We start from the raw sequence: 23,379 nt of genomic DNA, 5'->3' as shown, positions 1-23,379 counted from the left end.
ACAATTTTATTGCTGCTTGGTGAAGGATATACTGCTCTCTCTACATTTTAGAGGGACTCACAAGAATAATCACTAGTCATTTTGAAGGCCAAGCTCATAAACTCAGATGCATGTAAATCCCCGCCAGTCACAGTCTACAATCACACCTTGCAAGTTATTTAGTATGCCACTGTTTTAAAGATAGGGTATCAATTCCAGTAAACAAAAGTAACATTTAAATTGAACTGACGTTATTTTTGGTGTAACAACATGAAGAGTGAAGCCATAAATGTACAGGTGTTAATTTTAGGGTAAAAAAGAGGGAAATAAATTTATTTTTCAGTGTGAACTTGGACTCTATAACTAGAATCAATCTTTTAAATGCCATTTAGCTGCATTTGTTGCTAATATATTATTAGGCTTTGAAATCTGTATAGCATTTTAATGTTTTAATCTTATGAAGCAGCAACAACGCTACCACAGGTAATACAGTGCAATTAGCTGACCAATGTCTCATACAAGAGTAGTTTCTGAGATGAAAAAAAAATAGAATCTTTTGTTATTATTGAAATGTATACTTCGATGAAATATCTTCTAAGAGAAAAAAATCTTTACCTGCTGGGTCATAGGTAGAGGAAGGGATAGGATTTTCTTTGTAAATTTTACATAGATTTACAATTTGTATAAAAATCCTAAAATAGATTAATACACTGTCAGCTAACAAGTAATTAGATTTGAATGTATGCTATGTGACTTTACTTCATTAATACTAGGCATTAATACTAATGTAGAATAAAAGGGAAAAAACCTGTTTGAAATGGAGCATAAGAGTAATGTCTAGACCTGTGGCTAAGAAGAAATATAAGATGGAAGATAAATAGTTTCTTAAATGGTAGATCCTTTCATCCTTCTATATATTGAAAAGAGGTCATATATTTATATTCTAACACGTTTGTTTCTAAAAGAATATGATAAAGCCTATGGGGTGAGCATAAAATCTAACCAAGAAAAGCCTAAACAGCCTCTTCTCCCCATACCAATCTACTCTACATATTGAGATCACAAAACCTCCTGGCATGAGCAGCATTTTAGAATTTCGCAACATTTACATCATACAAAAACTGTTCAGAAGGCAAATACAAAAATCTTCAAATGATGCTTTTATTTTCCTTTTTTGGCAGTAAGAAGATAATTTGGAGAACTCTGATGTGCATGTTTCAGGGAAACTTTTGCAGTCTCCTTCATATACCATCTTCTAACAGCAAAAGCAGTCCTAGTTAAAACTACCTGTAATTTAATAACTTGTGCAATAATTTCCCTCACATCAAATGTTTACAATTCAGATGCAGCAATTAACTCTGATACTTCACCTATGTAATAAATAAAATAATACCTTAATCACCGTAACTTGAAATTTTATATGGGCATCAGAGTGATTTCTAAAATATTTTTACAGTAAATATTAAATACTTTATGATTATTTTAATGTTACTAATACAAATATAACACAACATCTATATTCTTTCATTTTTACCTTTTTCCTAACTTGTACATATGAAATTCCATGATTGTAAAAGAGTTAATCCATTATCAAGGCATGATACCAATACATTTTCCAAAATTATGTTAACTATTCTGTGAACTATTGTGTGTACTAGATGAGAAATGACAGTACTGGTTAGCCACCATTGTATATTGCTGACAGTACAGTTGCATAGGTAAATATGACATCTTACTGCATTGCAAGATTTTATTAGCATGCCTGGTTTTAATTTTTCATCTTAAAATTAAACAATAAATTACTGCTATATGTAGCACTAGAATTCCGATGACAAATCTGATTTATTCAATGTGTAAATTAATAAGCATAAATTATGAGCTACCCATTTGTAACCTCCAACACTATGTTTAAATTGTTTCAGTTCTCAAACTGACTACAGCTGTATCTATAAAAGTGTCTGGAGTTTGAATGATTCATATGTTCTCCAAAGGACTGAACTAATCTGTATGAACTAAAACATATTTTCACTCAGGAACACTACCTTATGAAAAAGGTTTCCAAATATGCATACAATTTGCTTCTCAATATGACTTGTCTTTTTATTCTCAAAACAAAGTGAAGTCACACTGTAGCTCAAAATATATGACTCTTCAGTGTAACACAGTTGTAAGTTCTTACCTTATTGAGATAGGGATGAGTGTACCCTTGCTAATGGATTGATTGACGGATACAGTCAGAATGTTCTGAGAGTTCCCACAGCTGAATCGAACTGTTGGTCTTCCCTCCACAAGATACAAGTGAAGAAACTGGTCTCCAAAATTCCTTTCGCTAGCTTTGAAAACAAAAATGGAGACAGTCACACTTTTGAAAGTGTAGGACCTTCCAAAAACATTCTGCAATACTGGAACACCATTGCCAGTCATAATGCCTATGTGACATTGAGGAGTCTTCTGTCAATATACAGGACTCTGCTTGAGTGACTGCGAGAATAAACTTAAAGTCTGTATCAACAGCTTATAACAGGTCAAAGTAAAAGACAATAACCAAAAGACTAAATGTACTTTTATACCACTGCAGTTGCACAAACCCCGTGGAGATCTTTACATTAATTGAAGATGAACTTTTCTCTACATCCAGCAGTATCTTTAAGGTGACAAAGGCAATGGTAAAAAAAACCAAATCACAAACATACTATAATATCACAATTTGCTATTTCATTCAGCTTTTCAACCATACTATAGAAAACAAAAATTATGAGAACATCTCCTCTTTCTTATAATCTCTGTAAAGATTATGAACGATTTACTGTTCCCAATTAATAATACATTCAAGACTTGATGAGAAGATTGTTAGCTACAAAACATCAGACGTACTATTACTTGCACAGTTCAAACTAAGAATAAAAAAATCTTCCAATCTTTTTTCACTTCCAGTAAATAGTTTATTGTAAATATAACAGCAAAGTATTTCTACTTAAATGATGGATGGCACATGCTTCGTCTACTAAAAAAAGAACAGACCTACAAATGCAAATTATTTTGGATGAATTTTATGAATTTGCCCTTTGAATTTGACTGTATTTAATTCTCATAGAAGGTAAGACACAGTTCCTGTTTAGGATTTTTATTCCACTTTAAGATAAACTGTTCAAATACTAATCTGTTTTTTGCATTATATTTTACTATATTTAACGGAAGTAAAAAAGACTCAATAGCTAGATCATGAAATTGAATTTACTGCATATATTTGTTCAGCAGTATTTGAGCATAAGATTGCTATGTTCTTAACTTCCAGAATCATAATGTTTGGAAACACAGAACCTTGAGTTCCAGTGTCATATCTGTATCCAATTGTCCAGCTTGTCTGGAGCACATCTATCCATTGTCCATAGCTGAGTTGAGAAAAAACACACAACACATACACTGTAAAACAAACTTTTTATAAGGTATGTGGTAGGTGAGAGCATTTGCTTCCTTAAGGTTATCATCTGATCATCAACCTTGTCAAATGGGATGACAAGGAAAAGGGGGAAACCAAAACATGCAGAGGCACAAACTTGACCAACAAATGGAGATGGTAACAAGAACCAAACCTGGTCGGTTACACTAACTGGTATGGGCATGCAGAGTGTGGGAATGTTTATTTCAGTAAGATTATCTGATCGAGGACCCTGTCAAAATGGGATGAGAAGGAAAATGGGAAAGCAATAAGCAAAACAGACATAACAAACAAACAGTAACAGAAACAACAAGAAGAAACCAATCTTGTCAGTCACACTAACGGATGGGCTATCAAGAAACTTCAGACATCACTTCAGAGTGTCAACCTGGACTTTGCAACTGAGAACGGTGCAAACGTGAGGGTCTGGGATTCTGGGGGAGGGTTGTGTTAGTAGAACTATGCAAAGAAATGCGGCAATGTGTACAAACAGGGAACGGGGGAGGAACAAAGGAGAAACAGACCTGAAGGGGTATAAAAGAGGAGGGTTAGATGTAAAATGGTCAGCATGCTTGTCTCACTGAGCCCCACGTCTGATCACCACAGTCTGTCCTGTCTTCTTATGAAATCCTTTCTTAACTATCTCTCTGTGTAATCTTACTCTCTATCCCACATGTGGGAGTGCTGCCAGGACTAATTGCTAGCTGCTGGGGGGACCAATGTGAGTGGGTTTGGTTCCAGCTACTGGAGTGAGACTAGGGGTGTAGGCAACCTGGCCTGTGGTGTCAGCTAATGGAACCAGTGGGTGTCTCGGTGCCAGGGACTGGAAAAGATGAAGATCTCAGCCACCAACTACTGAGGTACTAATGTTGCGTGTCCCAAAAAACAGCTACTGGCAGAGACCAGGATAAGTGTGTTTGTGTGGGGTGTGTGTGACAATAGGTGACCATAATTGATGAGAGGTGTGAGTAGATCTGGGGCCAGCAACTGGAGTTGGCCAAGGGCGTAGGCACCCCTGGCCTGCGGTGCCAGCAACTGCAGCCAGTGAAGGTCTCAGTACCAGCTACTGGTGTGGGTGAGTGTCTCAGCTGCCAGTGACTGGGAGTGACTGGTGTAAGTAAAATGGCTGGAGTGGGACCAACGGTCCCAGCCTGTGTGCCTGGTGCCAGCTTCTGGGGGTAGGTGAGTGCGTTCACTTACAAGACTCAAGATGCACTGCTTGCGAGTAGGAGGCACAGGTAGGCATGGGTATCAGACAGGTAGAGGAACCACGCTGGTATCTGGGGGACCCCTGAGTGTGGAGTACCTGGGGGATGGGTGTGTGAGTGCATTGGTCTGTCCATGAGCTAGCGAGTAGGAGACCCATGGGGTGAGTAAGACCTGGGATTTGGGCAGGGGTGGACACAGGGGGCCGTGCTGGTACTTGTGTGCATGTCCTTGTGAATCTAACAAGTGTCATGCGTGTGCCTTCACTAGTGAACTTCTATCTCTACCAGCCAGAAAGAAGGAGAGGACTTGGCTTTCTACAGTCATGTTTTATGTGAGTCCTCAAGGCATGCCCTGTTGAAGGCAGGGCCTTGCCTGTGGCAGCCTGTGTAGCCAGCCGTGTCACGTTCTCTGTGTGTCTGCAGGCGTGCACGTCTGTGTGTCTCTGGGATACATACTTAACATGGTTTAACCTGCAAATGGGAAAGCAGCAGCCTGGGATGGAGACCCACAAGTCTCTGAGCTGGGTCCCAGCAGCTGGGCAGGAGGGAGTCCCAGACCTGCAACTGTTGCAGGTGGCCACAGCTTAGAACATCCCTTAACATTTTTATTCAGAAAGGTAAAAAGAATGCAGATGTACTTGGGGCAGCTCCTTGCTGGAAAACCTACAAATTTGTAAAGAGAAAATGATCAACTTTAATTTGGAGAACAAAACAGAAAGGAAAATATAATATATTTTAGTAGATAGAGAGAGGCAACAGATGCTTGCAACTTCTTGATCATTTGCTTTTGTATAGTTCATAGCAGAAACAGTTCACAATGTAAACTCCCTCCTTGAGAGCAGCTTTCTAGTCAACAGCGTTTCTTCAGTCTGTTACAAATCCTGATGACCTACTGGAAGTCTTTTATGCTTAGACATATTTTGCATTCTGAATACCTAATTAACTCTGAAGCTTTTTTAATTTGACTGGATTTTATGCCTTTGGCTTTTATGATTTCCTTCTACAATAGTCTGATAATTGTCTTTCGAAATGTATTGCACTAACACCATTAAAAAAGTCACTGCTTTTTAACCCTAGCAAAGTTGATATATGCACACATTGCATCATTTGTTTCCTTATCTTCTTCTCCCCTCCCTACACATGCTGTTCCAGGCATTTCCAGTTTCTATCAATAAGTAAATCTGTAAGTTACATTGAATTCAGAGAGAATGACGTGGGGGAGCGTTGTGAATGTATATACGGACAGCATGTCTTGCAGAAGGGAAGTTACAGATGAATAGCTTATTTCTCTTCTCCCAGTGACTCTGCCTGTCTGTTCACATTGCCCACTAGTAAAAATTTGGAAGAAGGTCCTCATTATTAGTAGTAAAGTAAAATATTTGGGACAGCTCCCCCAAAGGTAGCATTAGTCCTTGAAACCTCAGTGAGGTTACTGCTTGAATTTCAGTCTAGGGAGTGCTTACAAGTCACACAGGTGAAGAAAAGCATTCTTCATATTATCTGCTAGATGGTATGAGATCCTTTGAAAGGACAGTGCACATGAAGAGGCAGAGTGTCCCTCTCAATAATTTTGTTCTGGCAATGTAAAAGAGCATATGCTACCTAGCGCATATGGTGGGAGGTTGACTTCCTAGGAAAAGCCCGAGTCTTAAGCAAAACAGACAGGTTCTAGAAACAGACACAGATCAGGAAACGTCTGAGTAAAAAACTCTTGTTGGATATTAGGGGTAACTTGTCTTGACCTTAGTAGGTCAAGGGGATCAGGTCAAAGCAACCAGATCTAAGCAATTATTCTTTCACAAGAAACTGCAAGCTGTAAGGCTATTTTTGTACATCAGCATGACGGCAAGCAAGTGGCCACTGGGCTCGAATGATTGCCTATCTAGAAAAGACAGATTTAGATTCCCATTAAGCTATGGGACAAAGCTTTATTAGGCAAAACCATATTTTGTCACAGAGGAAGGATACTGTGAAATGCTCTGCTTGAGAATGCCACTGAAACAACCAACAAATAGACTATGACCAAATTGCCTGAAAGGCCCATCTTTAGTTTTAGGAGGGTAAGTAGAATATGGGTAGATCTGAGGAACACAGCTTCTGAGAGCACAGGAAAATAATTTATGAGCACAGCTTACGAAAAAGGAGCCAGTGTCCATAAGGAATGCCATAAACATGGGCTGTGAAATCTGAAATCCAATTGGCAGAAGTTATAGACTACCATATATAGTAGAAGTTAAACAATATGTCCTTGAAGGGATTGTGAACAGCATTATGCTGACTCTCTTAAAAGTGAAAATGGTGAAGTAAAACTTTATAACTGTATCAGTTTTTTATGACCACTTGCAATTTATTTTACTTTGTGGCTAAATATCAAAATTTGCTTTGACATTTTGATGAAATTAAATCACGCAAACAAGCAAAATCAGTAAGGAATAGAATAAAAAATTGCAAGAATGCATACTGTATTCAGCAAAGAAATATTTCTCAAATGATGGTTAATCTTTATTGGCACAAACATAATAATTGTGTATATTTTCAAAATTTTCTCCTGACATATTTCAAGAGAAATCTCCTCACATTCTGCCATACTGTTACCATTTGTATGTTTCTTAAACACATACTGAAAATAATTAGGGAAAATATCATTATTAAGAAGGTAAGTACATTTGTCTTTGCATTAAAACAAATGATGGTTTATAGTCCATTAAAAACAATGTGCAAACCGGTTGTTCTCGGATTAGTTTTGTTGCCTCTAACATATGTAGTAATTTTCTATAAATCACTTATATCCTATCTCTTTTCCCATGTTTTTAACAGACAATCTATTTTTTGGGAGCATCTATGGACAACAGTTAGTCCTTAGTATGTGTTACTTTCAGCCAACCATTGATAAAATCCTTGCTAATAAAGGCATTAAATAGGAAAATGCATTTCAACATCATGGTGCGATTTAGTAAAGTGACATGCCCAGCACAGTTACTGATTCTTATATTGTACCTATTAGTTAGCCTATGAGTAGGCTTGTTTTATGCATATACATATTTCTTATCTATATTTTTATATATGCATTTATGTTAACTGCTAAAAGGTATTACAGCAATGCATCGGTACTTTTAAGTGTTTACTTCTCTTTATTTTAAGATGCATGAATATAAACAAGTGAAGAAGGCATAGATCTCCTTTTTGGATCCTCACTGGCTGGTGTACTAGGTAAAGAGAGATACATGTTTTAATCCTTTTATGTTTTCTCTTAAGATTCTGAGTTAAATATTCTTCTTATGCATACTTTCTGATTCAAATCCATTTTTGTATCAAAAGCATCTTGTCTGAGATTTCTCAATGTAATCAAATGTTTACTAATTATCTGCCAGAGGAATAGATTTAACCTCATCACCACCTGGTAAAATCAGGTGTGTTTGTAAAATGAATGATCTGAAAGTGGACTAATTTAAACCAAAATCAAAACATGTAATTATTATCTAGTAAAATACACCTGAAATGAGCAGATCAATGTGATTTTCTTTCTATTTTTAGAAATGCTTTTGACAATGAGGATTTTTGTCTTATGAATGTGTGAAACTTAAGGCAATCTTAATTATGGAGCTATTGCTAACATCAGTATATTAACAGAATATGAAAATGTCAGGAACATTAACTGTTTTTTTTGTAATTCTGAAGTTCTTGTACCTACTGAGCGCACTACCCTCAAGACAACTTTCTGCTGACAGTTCATTTCTCAGCTGTTTGATGGTAGCACAGCTTCAAAAAAGCAGCAGCAGAAGCAAGAGTTGTACTATTATTAAAAAGAGCACAGCTGACAACAGCAGCTTCTCTTTTGAAGTTGGTAGGAGGGAAAATGAAAGAGCAAGGAGCAAAAAACAGGGATGAAGGACGAACAGAGGGAGCATACGAACTCATGAAGGATATTATGTTTATCTGACAGAAGAGCTTGGTGCCTGCATACAGAAATAATAAATTACAAAATTCTGGACAACCTTTATATGCACATAGTATTCATGCACAAAACACTGGAGAGATTTTTATCTTAGAAATGTATATTTTTTACAAGGGCATGTAGTGACAGGACGAGGGGTAATGGCTTCAAACTGGAAGAGGAGAGATTTAGAATAGATATTAGGAAGAAATTTTTCGCTATGAGGGTGGTGAGGCACTGGAACAGGTTGCCCAGGGAAGCTGTGGAGGCCCAATTCCTGGAAGTGTTCAAGGCCAGGCTGGATGGGGCTTTGGGCAACCTGGTCTAGTGGGAAGTGTCCCTGCCCATGGCGGGGGGTTGGAACTCGGTGATCTTTAAGGTCCCTTCCAACCCAAACCATTCCATGATTCTATGATATAATATTGTACTTTACATTTATGTAAAACTAAATAAGGATATTGATATGGACAATCATAGCAAACATATTATTTGGAAAGGAACCTAATTACCAGAGAGACAGAGAACAAATAAGAAAGAGCAAATATAAAGAAACAGGTGCTATAGAAAGGGGAAAGAGCCTTAGGAAGACTAAGTAGAAGCGTAAAGCAAAGATGTAATTAATGTTAAATAGGGTATCAGAGTTCTACAAGATATGTAGTCCTCCAGTACTTTCTGTGTCTGTGTTCAGCAGCCAGGAAGAGATCCAAATTATTTTTTTTTTATCTTAGCAGAAATCTCACCTTAGAAGAAAACATACTGGTCACTAAAAGAGTGGAATCTTGCAAGTCAGGCTAATGGGAACGCAACTATGATGTGTTACCGGGAACCAATGAAAAAAAAAACATGTAAAATGACTGCTAGAAATCATGTAAAAATTACCGAAGTTCCTGGAGCTGTCCCAGCTCCGTGTCAGGGTGAGAACCAAACTCATACCACTGCATCCTGACCTGCCCTTCTTCCCTCTCTCTGGGTGCATGAAGGGACAAGAAGGGAGCTGTGACACAGTCCATGGAGGTCTCAGATATGGGTAACTGGAAAGCAAACAAATGCATAGCTCTCCACTAATACCGCTTTTTCTTTCCAGAAAGTGCAAGGGTAGATGTTCCAAAGAATATGATGTCCGCAAATATTGCTATAACAAAATCTCTGTAAACACCTCAAAAATACTGTATTAACAGTTTTCCACAGAAAGTATGAAATAATAGCTGATCAGGTATTAGGTTAGATGCAGGATGAGTGCAGTATCTAGAAAAGAAAATACCTTCTATGATTAGAATAATAATTCAAGTCAGCTAATCAAAATCAGAAAAAATGTTTCAGCTGTCTGAAATTCCAGCCCATCATTTTTAATTTAATTTTTGATTCAAGAATCTGGAAAGTGACACTGGAATGCAAACATTTCTTCATATTTCTATGGAAGTCAAGAAGAAGGTATGTCAGCGGGAAATGGAAAGTGATACACTCTTACCTCAGAAAATGGAAACCTTCAAAGAAGTTTTTTAAGGCACACACATACTGTGTCACACATATCACAGAATCACAGAATTATCAGAGTTGGAAGGGACCTCTAGAGATCACCTAGTCCAACTCTCCTGCTAAAGCAGGATTGCCTAGAGCACATTACTCAGGACTGCATCCAGGCGGGTCTTGAAAATCTCCAGGGAAGGGGACTCCACAACCTCCCTGGGCAGCCTGTGCCAGTGCTCTGTCACCCTCACTGTAAAGAAGTTTTTCCTTGTATTTGAACGGAACTTCCTGTGTTCTAACTTGTGACCATTACCCCTCGTCCTGTCACTGGGAACCATTGAAAAGAGCCTGGCTCCATCCTCCTTCAACCCACCCTTTAGATACTTGTACGCCATAATAAGGTCTCCCCTCAGCTTTCTCTTCTCCAGGCTAAAGAGTCCCAGCTCTCTCAGCCTTTCCTCATAAGGGAGGTGCTCCAAGCCCTTAATCATCTTAGTTGCCCTTCGCTGGACTCGCTCCAGCAGTTCCCTGTCCCTCTTGAACTGGGGAGCCAAAAACTGGACACAGTATTCCAGTTGTGGCCTCACCAGTGCCGAGTAGAGGGGGAGAATGACCTCCCTCGACCTACTGGCCACACTCTTCCCTATGCAGCCCAGGATTCCATTGGCCTTTTTGGCGACAAGGGCACATTGCTGGGCCATGGATAATTTACTGTCTACCACAACCCCCAGATCCTTCTCCTCCAAGCTATCTCCCAGCAGGTCAGCCCCTAACCTGTACTGGTGCCTAGCATTCATGTAAGAGGAACGAGAACCAATGAAAACTTAAGGAAAAAAGAATTTCTGCAGGTGCCAAAATCTAGAGTCTCTTAACTAAGAATGCAGAGGACTTCTGTGCAGGGAAAGTATGAGAATTCAGATTAAAGAGAAACATAAATTCAAGATAAAACTGAAGAGTAAAAATTCTATGTAATTAGGATCAAATTAATTTAGGTAAAAATTGAAGTAGTAATTATCCTATGATAGTGAACGTTAAATATTTATAATTTATATATGCATTGATTCAATTATTTTACAAGCTGAAAATTACTCTTTTTTTTTTTTCTCTGATTTAACTTTATGGTTATAATATACCTGGAAGTATATCACATTACAAATTAAAGTGGATCAAGATCAAAACTCTCAGGCAGGACCAACGTAACAGCTTTAAACATATTTGATCAGATTTCTGTGTCTTAGGTAACTGGTCTATGGTTTCTATTATCAGGAGTTCTAGGTTTTTTGAAGGAAAAAATAATTTGTATAATTTTAGAAGTCTATGTTCAGATACAATGAAATATGCTCCAGAATATTCCCTAATGCGAAGGAACACGAGAAGTACTCAGATGAAACAGACACAGAGTAGGAGAGAATGTAAACAAATGAAGGGTTGGCAGGATGCAACTCCAGGAAAAATGCCAAAGTACCATGTGTAATGTTTCTACTGAGCCCTTATTTCTCACATCCAGGAAAATCAAGAACTTCAGTTCTCTATATATCTTAATAAGAAAACTGAATTTTAAAAATCTGGAATAGTTAGTTTAGATACTATTAGACAGATATTCTGCAGAAGAATTCAGTGGTAATATTAAAACCATCACTTATTCTACTGTTTCTGTAATTCCTATAAAGAAAAAACTAATACCCTCCAAAGTTGTAGACATTCCTTTAGTTAAGAATCATGACTTTTTCCATTTATCTCCTTTTGTCAACTGATTTATACTTCTGGATCTCTTTTGTAATCAGGACAACAAAGCAATGCTTTTTAGCTGTATTGAAAAAAATAATTTTTTTTTTCACCAAAGATACAAATATATGCTTCAATTAACAGCATTAACAGAAATATGGAAGTTCACCGAGAATTGCACCATCTTTATAATTACTTTTAAATGCCACCAGGTAACAAGTCAGCTCTCTCCTCTAAATCCATAAAGAATATGTATTTCTGTGACACATTCCCATTTGGTTTCAAAAAAAAAGGGTTGAAAAGGCATTTGTAAATCCACACTCCATAACAAAAGAAAGTTACTCATTTTTTACTGCCTGAATCTCAGGCCACACATTTATTTCCCTTTTCTTATTACAGTCTTTTTTGCATAAGGCACAAAAATCCAAAGGCTTGTTCAAACACTATAGAATGCCTAAATTTTCTCCTTAAATACTGATTTTACTTCTGTTCTGCTGCTATTCATGTTCTGTTATATGTTATTGTTATTGTTCTTACGATTTAACCTTCTTGCAAGGGCAGAATCTGCCCTCAGATGGCCAGTCTTACCTGCCACATGTATTTTCCAACATGAGTGAAGGGTTCAGACAGAGGGAAATAGAAATCTGCAGATTTTAGTAAGAAACATTATACAAACCCAACTGCAATCACTAGGCAGCTTGAAGGAGTTTAACAAACAAGACAAGTATACACAGTAATTGTAAATATTCGGGAGGGCAGTAAAAAGAAGTTAAGACATAAGTATGTTTTCTCTTTGGAATTTTTTTTAGCCCTTAGCTTCACAGGTAATTGTTCTACTCACATCAGAGAATCAAATTTATAGAATCACAGAATGGTTTAGGTTGGAATGGACCTTAAAGATCATCCAGTTCCAACCCCCCTGCCATGGGCAGGAACACTTTCCACTAGACCAGGTTGCTCAAAGCCATATCCAACCTGGCCTTGAACATTTCCACTTGTGTAAACATTTTTTTTGGTCTGAAAAGTGAATATTTTAGCAAAGATATGTGGGAAAATAAGTGAAAATGGATTCATGGCTAATATACAAATGACAAATTTTCATATCTAATTTCTGTACATTATGAAAATGTACCAATTTTTAACTTAACTATTGGAGCTGAAATATTCTTGGGAATGTCAACAGTTTCTTAGGTGCAAGTTCCAGTAAAATGGAACATTGTGATTGAAAACTTCATTTTAAAGCACCCATCACAAAATCTTAAGACCAAAACTTTAATCCTTACACTCACCAGAACACAAGAGATAAGGGCCTACTAGGAATCCCATTTTCTTGCTTCTCCTTCCACTGTATATCTACTATTTATATCATTTCTAATAATAGGATGACAAAACAGTTTTACCAGCTGGTGAACACTTGAAAAAATCATTCCGTCCACCACTGATATGAAATTATATTTCCATACAGAGTCATAACCAACTGGAGAAATTTAGAATGGAAGTAAAGAACAATAAATTGAATAAAGATTAGGAAAAAAATTACATAGGCTAAACACAATTTGCTCTGGAACTCTATAAAGAAGGCAAAACTAAGGTTGGCATACAAAAAAAAACCCTTCTAGAAAACTATGGTGGGAGCACTCCACACAAATCCTTCTAAGGCAACTTCAAAGTTTTTTTCTCCTAGGATACTTAAAGTTCTGTGGTTCACTAGCAAAGGAGATGATAACAACAAAACCACTTTAATTTTAAAAAATACTCTTACTCAAAAGAAATTGAAATCTATGTGAGGACTTATGGCAGTGTGGTAAGCAGGAACTGAAGGCCTCCAACCACTGCCACTTCCTCAGAATTTCCTTAGAGCCTTGATGACCCTTCTTCCTGACATAATTTTTTTAACTTTTAAAATAAAAGACTTTTGCCATAAATGTACACCTGCTACTCCCAACGAGCTAGAAGAATGAAAAGCCACAGAATCACTTTGGTTAGCTGTTTAAAAATATTTTTTTCTCTTTGTCAGTATTCCTTTTGAAATTTTCTGCAATGTGTGATTGGCTCTGAGTTTCATGGTGGACCACTAGCTTTTAAATTTCATGTTTGGTAGGAGAAAAAAGCATTAGTTTCTACTTCTGGTACTGAAAGATTTTGTGTACTTGCACACATGAAAGTAACTTTTATCTGTTTAAAAGGACCAGGAATATTAATATTTTCTCTGATATTCAAAAGCAGAAATTGTTTCAATTATAAGGACATAATCTGAGAAAGACTACAGAATTTATTTTGAGGCATGAGGATCTTGAATATATTCGGTATGATTTTGACTATTTTAAATTGGCTGTCCCTCCACCTAATTCGATGGTGTTTATTTTGCACTGATTAAAATACAAAGTAACAGTGCCCCTAGAATTATCCAGTATTTGTATCTATATAACTGAATTAGGCATAAGGAAACTGTATTTTTGTTAAATTTTTGGATAAAAACAATGGTAGAAGCATATTCAGTGGGATACAGAAAACAAAATTAAGGAGTGTAATACAACTATCAATCATGCCCACTGTGGTGTCCTCCCTTGATACACAAAGAAGGCATCCACACCCTCTCTTCCTTTCACAGCATCATTTCAGCTACAACTAAGCTCTCAGTACTTAATCCTGGGGCAGTCTGCACACTTCATCCTATGTTGCCTAAGATACTTAAATCTCTGACACTGTCTACCCAAAATATTCAAGCGCACTTGTGAGAAGTATGTGCAGATTACTACCTTATACCAGTTGGTCAGAACTAAACGTATAAAATGTGATAATTTCTAGGTTTCTCAAAACAATTTGAAAACTTAGAAGTAGCAAAGCAGAAATTCCACAGCCTGCATAGATTTACATCACAGTGTGAAAGCTCAAGATAACGCTCATCTCTGATATCAACGCTACTCTAAGGGATCCCATTAATTCCAAGTACAGGCTAGCTCTCACCTGATAATTGGAGAAACCTAAAATGAAAAGGCAGAGACATCTTCTAAAAAATTACCAAGTTTAATATGCTTTTCAATGCACTTTCATTTAAAATGATGATTGTGAATGAAAGTATGGAACACCTGCTACTAATTAAAGCTTAGTTTGTAACTCTGCCTTGTGTAGCTGGATGGAAATAAAAAGGACAGAATATACTGTCCATCTTTGTGTAATTTCTGTATAAAATGCAATGGAGAAGCAAGTAGCTTATATTTGTTTGTAATTATGGAAAAGCATAGATAGTGAAAGAGTTGGAATTTGATTTTCAGTTACAAATTTTGCACATTTGATGTTTGCAAAGATAAGCAAATGCACTGTGTGTAACATAGTTGAGTTCTAAACTAGGCAAACAGCATCCAGCATTGCAAATTCTGTTTCAAAGCTACTCCAACCACCATCACTTCCCAGCTTCATAAATTTGCCACTTTCAGCTCAAAACCTTTTCCAACAAGTAGTGATAGAAACAAATTTGTCTCTGGTTGTAGGAGTAGAGTACTCTTACCCAGGTTTTCAGAAAACAGCACTCCTAAGAACAGCAAAAAAACTTCTATGTTGGACTACTATTATTATTTTTAACAGACATGCTTACTCATTAGGGCTTATGAGTACATGGTTTTACTTTAACTTTGGCTTGAAGCCAGCTATTGTGCAGGGATGAGGCAAACGAAATCATTAAATGCCTAATACATTCAAAATACTTCCAGTGACCTTCCTTGAATTCTTAAAAGACAACCCCTCTTGAAATTGAAACAACTAACAAGTATAAACCACTTCAACATAAAGAACTGCCACATCAGGGCTCAGTACTGGGGCCAGTCCTGTTTAACATCTTTATCAATGATCTGGATGAGGGGATTGAGTGCACCCCCGATAAGTTTGCAAATGACACCAAGCTGGGTGAAAAGTGTTGATCTGCCTGAGGGTAGGTAGGCTCTGCAGAGGGATTTGGACAGACTAGATCGATGGGCCAAGGCAAACTGTATGAGTTTCAAATAAGGCCAAATGACGGGTCTTATACTTTGGCCACAACGACCCTCGCCAATGCTACAGGCTTGGGGAGGAGTGGTTGGAAAGCTGCTCAGCAGAGAGGGACTTGGGGGTGTTGATTGATAGCTGGCTGAACATGAGCCAGCAGTGTGCTCAGGTGGCCAAGAAGGCCAATGGCATCCTGGCCCGTGTCAGGAATAGTGTAGCCAGTAGGACCAGGGAGGTCATTTTAACCCTGTACTTGGCACTGGTGAGGCCGCATCTTGAGTACTGTGTTCAGTTTTGGGCCCCTAACCACAAGAAGGACATTGAGGTGCTGGAGTGTGTGCAGAGAAGAGCAACCAAACTGGTGAGGGGTCTGGAGCACAAGTCTTATGAGGAGGGGATGAGGGAACTGGGGTTGTTTATCCTGGAGAAAATGAAGCTGAGGGGAGACCTTATCGCTCTCTACAACTATCTGAAAGGAGGTTGCAGAGAGATGGGAATCGATCTGTTCTGTCAAGTAACAGGTGATAGAACAAAAGGAAATGGCTTCAAGTGGCACCAAGGGAAGTTTAGATTGGATATTAGGAAGAATTTCTTTACTGAAAGGGTCATCAGGCATTGGAACGCATTACCCAGGGCAGTGGTGCATATTTAAGGGTCATGTAGATATAATGCTTAGGGACATGGTTTAGTGGTGGGCTTGTCAGTGTTAGGTTAATGATTGGACTAGATGTTCTTACAGGTCTTTTCCAGTCTAGGAGATTCTGTGATTCTGTGATCACCACTTATCCATGATTCTTATCAAATTCTGCAGCTATGTAGCTTAGGCAGCTGCAGCAACAGCCCAGCTATAAAATACAAGGATTTGATATAGCATTTTGAAAAGCAGTAAACATAAATGTTCAATTTGGGGCTACAGTGTTTTACATCTAAAGGAAGTGTTTTACACATGATAATAAAAGGCATAATTAAATAATCCCACAGAGTTTATACTACTTTTAACCTTGGCTTATAAATATTTAAATAGCACAGGTGAATTGACCTATATTCTTTCCAGATTAATATAAAAATTAAAAAAATTAATCAAAGTAATTTATATTAAATCAGCAAAATTTCTTTGTGTAGACAAACCCTAGGAAGCTGCAGTGAACAGTGAACGCTCCTAATGGTTTCGTCTTTGTGGAATACATCTATCACACAGATGATTGCACAAACATATAGTTCTAGCTCTTTCTGGGTTCAGGAACAAATCACCTCACTTTCCACGTTTTCCTTTTTGATAGAAATTACAAACTGAAATATATAACAAAATATTCAACTGGCAGAGAAGCTGATTTTTCGTGCTGACTAGTGAAAAGCATGCTGTCTCAGAAGTTCATACCATATAGTGAGGAATGAAATATGCAGGTAGGAAGCAACATTCTTATGTAGTATTAACAAGCATACGTCCAAGTCTACTCTCTAGGGACCACAAAAGAATCCTCTGAAGTGTGAAATCACAGTAAATACTCTAAAATACAGCAAATTTTGAAAACGTAAGATACTTCACAGAATCACAGAATCACAGAATTTTCAGGGTTGGAAGGGACCTCTAGAGATCATCTAGTCCAACTCCCCTGCTAAAGCAGGATTGCCAGAGCACATTACTCAGGACTGCATCCAGGCGGGTCTTGAAAATCTCCAGAGAAGGGGACTCCACAACCTCCCTGGGCAGCCTGTGCCAGTGCTCTGTCACCCTCACCGTAAAGAACTGTTTCCATGTATTTGAACGGAACTTCCTGTGTTCTAACTTGTGCCCATTGCCCCTCGTCCTGTCACTTGGAACCATTGAAAAGAGCCTGGCTCCATCCTCCTTCAACCCACCCTTTAGATACTTGTAAGCATTAATAAGGTCTCCCCTCAGCCTTCTCTTCTCCAGGCTAAAGAGTCCCAGCTCTCTCAGCCTTTCCTCATAAGGCAGATGCTCCAAGCCCTTAATCATCTTAGTTGCCCTTCGCTGGACTCGCTCCAGCAGTTCCCTGTCCCTCTTGAACTGGGGAGCCCAAAACTGGACACAGTATTCCAGTTGTGGCCTCACCAGTGCAGAGTAGAGGGGGAGAATGACCTCCCTTGACCTACTGGCCACACTCTTCCCTATGCAGCCCAGGATTCCACTGGCCTTTTTGGCAACAAGGGCACATTGCTGGGCCACGGATAATTTACTGTCTACTAGGACCCCCAGATCCTTCTCCTCCGAGCTACTTCCCAGCAGGTCCACCCCTAACCTATACTTCTGCAAGTCAAAAAATCTTTAGAACCAAGATCACAATTGTAATAAAAAGTGAGTCTCAACCCAGTTATGCAGGAGCTGTTTCTCTGTAATAAGCTGTTTGAAACTTCTTCAACATTTGTATTTTAGAGCTGTACCACTTATTACCAGAGTCATCTGCTTGCTATGGTCTTCCTTGTCAGGAAGCAGCATTTTCAGTTGTAAGTTATGTTTTGCTCAATGAGTCATAAATTAAAGAACTTTCCAGAGTAACAGAAAGAATGATGGTTCACATTTTATAATGCATCATGCATTAGAATACCAAAAGGCTTCTACTGCATTTTAATGACTCATTTTGCTGCTGAATAGGAAATGCCAGCTGATGTACACTAACGTTAATAAGGACCTGAAGGAGCTAAAACTGATACTTAGCTTCAAGTATCATTGGTACTCACTGTAAAGAATTGTGCCATTTAGAGCAGTTGTTTTCACTGTCAAGTACAGAGTTGTCAGATTGCTTGTTTCCTGCCCAGATGCAGTCCTGGTCTCAGATACATATGTCAGAGAAGGTAGTTCCAAGTAAGAATTTCCAGTGAAGGATGGAAAAAACAGGGCTGTGTCTGAAATGAATAAGGAAAAGTATTTTTATTAATTTATTACAAAATAAATAATAAAATACGATATAATCAGCAAAGCACACTTAAAAATATCCGTTCTTCTGAATACCTGTGAATAGTGTAATTAACTATATTATTTGCAGAGCACGCATATAAATTCATTTCATTTCAAACACTCAAGTTAAATATGCAGAAAATGAAAATGTTCTAGCATCTGCATATTACCAGTAGTGAAAAGACCATTGTAGGAGGGACTACTGCTAGAAGATGCAATAAAGTTCAAAAGATTGTCAAAATTTTTCATCTTTACAGATGTGTCCATACAGAACTTTCATCCTATGACATTCTTGTGAAGTACTTTTGGTTTATAGTTGTAGATAAGAAACATAGGTTTTCTTCATTTTGAGGATACTCAAATGTTCTGCATTTGAAATTATGATGTGGATGCCATTGGGCAGTATATACATTTTCCACTACACTACTCCTGTCTTGAAAATAAATAATGGCAAGAGAAAATTTTTAACTATGAAGGCTTAACATTTGCAACATTTATTGCATTAATTACCTTTGTCATTATGGTTGTTTTGGGTTTTTTTTTTTTTTTCCCCTGTAGCTGTGATAATAATACCACTGAAGCAAGAAAAAATAGGGTAAAACTAATTGAGGTTAGGAAGAATGTCTTCCTGATGCCTTAAGCAGCCTAGTTAAGCAATGCTCCTTGAAGACTGTCCAAATTCATCAGCAGGAATATCAATAAGGAATGAGTAACAAGAAAAAGCAGTCTGAGTTTAGGTAATGTTATTGTAAAGAAATTTTTAATATAATGAACTAAAACTATACAATAGATTTGGGACTGATGATTACACGTTGGCATGACTAGTATGTGGGTATTATTTTTCAAAATTTTTATTCACTTAGTAATTTTTTCTTTGTTTGTGAAATCTGCCCATGGTTTATCCTCTGCCATTTTTATTTGACTTCATAAGAAAGAATAAAATGAAACCCCTAGTTAAACAGGCATGTGTTGAAGGGCATTAATTAAAAAAAAACCAAAAAAACCACAACCTGACAATGAAAGAAAAGCAGGATGGCGGGATGGAAAGCAAGAAGTAGTTATGTTTCTAAATGGTAGGTCTGGAAAAATCAGGATTGTTGGAGAAAGTGAAAAAAATATGGGATGAAATTGGCTTTGGGCGTGAGGTAAAGGTCAAAGGCATTGCAAAAAATAAAAAGTCAGAAGCAGACCTAAACAATGAGAATGTCGTTTGTCTAATTAAATTCATACTTTCAAGGGAAACAGTACTAGCAGATCTAGCTAGTCCAGTGCAGGGCCATAAACATGATTAAGGGACTGGAACCTCTTTCAAATGTGGAAAGTCTGAGAGACCCAGGACTCCTCAGAATGGAGAAGAGCATCTTATCAATGTCTATAAATACCTTATTGGAGTGGAAGGAGAAGAGAGAAGAGAGAGCCAAACTTCTCTCAGTAGTACTACCTGACAGGCAATGAGTACAAATCAAAACCCAGGAAATTTCATCTGAACACGTGAAAATGCTTTTTCACTGTGGGAGTGGTCAAACACTGGCACAGGTTGCCCACAGAGGTTTGTCAATCTTGATCCTTGGAGATTTTCAAAACCTGACTGGAGGTGGTTGTGAGAAACCTGCTCTAGGTGACCCTGCTCTGCTTGAGCAGGTGGTTGGACTAGTTGATCTCAAGAGGTCCCTTCCAACCTCAACGATTTGGTGATTCTATGACCTTTCACAGAAATGCTCTGTGGAGACAACATTAATTCTTATTCTTCAAATGTAGTACCTTCAGAAACCTCAGTGTAGTACAGTACTCCCAATATAGTGGTATGTCTTGCAGTTAAAGCTATTAAAAGGTCTTTTATTAGGCAGTTTTCAAAACCCACTCAACTTTGATATTAACTGTCCACAGTTTAGTTTCTAGGTTAGAAATATTATTTTGTGATTTTTTTTTTCTTTTTTTTTTTTTTTTTTTCAGCCAGCTGAAGGGGAGAAGGAGGAGAGAGAGAAGGGGAAGGGAGCACACGATGCCTGGGAAATCTTGAGAGGAAGGACAACCTCATCAGTCCTGTGATAGTTCCCTTCAAAGGAGAGATCTTCTATAAATACCTGCAACTTTCCAGGGTGTCCAGCACCCTGCATCCAAAAGTCTATGCACTAATGGATAGCCAAAACTACTGAGAAAAATGCTATTACAGCTGTAGTGACTACACTTGCAGTGCTGTGCTGAAAGCAGCTTGGGCCTCCATCACCAATGCAGTGAAGTCCTCTCCGGAATCAGCAAAAGGATATAGCAAAGAGAGAGACTGGAGACTTAAACTCATACCCGGCTAACAAAGCCATCCAGAACTGCAGAGATGCAGAGTACAACCTCTTCCCCATGGTGTGCAGTCTATTAGCCTGCTGATCCTCAACAGTCAGTCTCTGTCCTAAATCTGTTCAACAGCTGCAATCTGTCACAACTGTACAACATCATCAAAGAGGTCACTGAGAGCACACGGTTTAGTTCCCTCCTTGGACGAAGGGCCTAAGTGGGAGAAAACTAAACAGAGCATATCTCCTTGGGCTTTCATCTTCTCACAAACTGAAACTGATTATCTGCAATGTAGATCAGAAGAAGGAATACAACCTCTACAGGTAGCACAGTGAAACAAAGAAGCCACCAAAGGCTTCTTAAACACAAGACACCAAGAAAAAACTGAAATCAACTGTGAAGCAATTTAACGTCTGAGAAGTACTGAAACAGGACATGGTTAGCTGTGCTTTCTATGTCCTGTACTGCAGGGGAAGGAGATGTTTGAGTAGCCACAGGTCCTGCAGGGAATAACTTACTGGTGCCAGGGAGCATGGTCTGACAGGACATTCTCTCTACAGAAAAATGTTCCTATGAAAACTCTCTAGAGCCCTCTTCTCCGCACGGCTTAAAAGCTAACTCGCAAACATCACAAGCGAGCTGAAGTACTTGAATAGCAGAGGAAAATCTCTACTGTTAATCTTACCAGTCTCTTGTTTCATCTCTTGTAACTTTGTTCTGTAGCTACAAAATTGTTTTTAAGTATGCAAACTCTCTTGTTCCTTAAATCTTGACAAATAATAAAGGTAATTCTGAGTAAATTAATATACAAATGAGAACTCAATTCCAAAAGAAAGTCTGGAGAGGAAACTAATTCAGTGGCATTAGTCAAGCAAGTAGGCCAGCAAACGGCAAGACAGTGAAGAGCATGTAGGAACCCCAGCATCCCAAGGGCACCAGTAGCAATATCCACTAAATCTATGTGTTCTTGTCTTATCTTGCAGCGAGTGGAAATACATTTTAAATACCCTCAGTATTTGTCAAGAAACATTTTCAGTATTGCTGGATTTGGCAAAAGTAGCAAAATCTAAAACCCACTTTTGAATCAATTTTCACATCTAATATTTTATCCTTAACAGAATTTGTACATACAGGTAACTGTAGACCTAACATTTGAAATTAATTCAGTAACAACAGTGAACAGTTTGATAACAGGGAACAGTTTGATGCAATGCAAACAGTTGCTTGTACCAAACTGCAGCCTCACACACAGTGTTCTCTTCCTAAAGCTTATCAAGATCAACCTAATGACACTCACAGTATTTTTGGAAGAACGTAGTAGCAACCTTTGAGAGATTTCATAAATATACGAGTGTTAGGAGATCTCTGGTAGTGGAATATTGTTATCAACATTGAAAGAAATCCATAAATAAAAGAAATACCATCATTCTAAGTGAAGATCTTGTCAAGATGCTACATTATACATGTAACTACAGATTCATTCCACATGGCTATATTAAATAGTAATACAAAATTCCCTGATATGGGATTCTGAAAAAGGTGACATTCTATGGACCATAAAAAAATATTGCCTCAAACATATTAATGTTTTCAATTTATACATATAATTGGTAATAGCATACAGTGAAAAGACATCTTAAATTATTAGTTATTGTAAACTTTTTCTAAAAATTAACAAAGTAATAACCTTGAAACCGATTAAGATACAATACTTGCAAAAATTCATACCAGAGAATTCATACCAGAGACTATGGGGTTGGGTCTTGGATTCCCTGAACAGCACATATAGATTTATATTAGATATAAGGAAGAAATTTTTTACAATTTTTACATTTTTACAAAAAATTTACATTTTTACAACACTGGAACAGGTTGCCCAGAGAGGTGGTAGATGCCCCATCCCTGGAAACATTCCAGGTCAGGTTGGACAGGGCTCTGAGCAACCTGATCTAGTTGAAGATGTCCCTGCTTATTGCAGGGGGGTTGAACTAGATGACCTTTAAAGGTCCCTTCCAACCCAAACTATTCTATGATTCTTTGATTCTATATTGCTAGGAATTATACTTTAATGGTTTAACTGAGGCTCAAATTTTCTACTGAAATAAATACGTTATTTGGGATATTATTGACTACAATTTTCATAATAACACACAGTATAACAAGAAAATGTTGAGAAAACTTTAACAAGTTTCTATTATGATCCTATTTGACTTTGTCTTAGAAAATAAACCGCAGGAAGGGGAAGAATACAGTTTTCCACTGTTAGTAAATTGGAATCAGCCTGTTTTCACTCCTAATTTTCCATTTGCATTGTTTGCTTTTTGTGACAAGTTTGGCTTACTACTGAATTCTATTAAATTCTACTAATAATTCTCTTGAATTCTAGTAAAAATAAACTTTTTAATCTTGAAGATAGTAAGACCCATCAACTGCTCCAGCC

At 37.7% G+C, this 23,379-nt stretch overlaps 1 protein-coding gene across 1 annotated transcript in view; it reads right to left on the bottom strand.

The window, feature by feature from the left end:
- The window catches only part of EYS (eyes shut homolog), a gene marked incomplete at both ends in the record, with an annotated part of 840,074 nt that overhangs the window by 162,737 nt on the left and 653,958 nt on the right, over window positions 1-23,379 (bottom strand). Inside the window, 2 exons of the mRNA XM_082480747.1 lie at window positions 2,159-2,308; window positions 18,430-18,598. Coding sequence (XP_082336873.1) covers window positions 2,159-2,308; window positions 18,430-18,598 — 319 coding nt within the window. The remainder of the gene's footprint in view (window positions 1-2,158; window positions 2,309-18,429; window positions 18,599-23,379) is intronic.

This window comes from Vanellus vanellus (assembly GCF_965231255.1).
Source record: "Vanellus vanellus genome assembly, chromosome: 3".
Classification (NCBI taxonomy): Eukaryota; Metazoa; Chordata; class Aves; order Charadriiformes; family Charadriidae; genus Vanellus; species Vanellus vanellus.
Note: the sequence above shows the minus strand (reverse complement) of the source record. Positions and strands in the feature narration are given on the sequence as shown.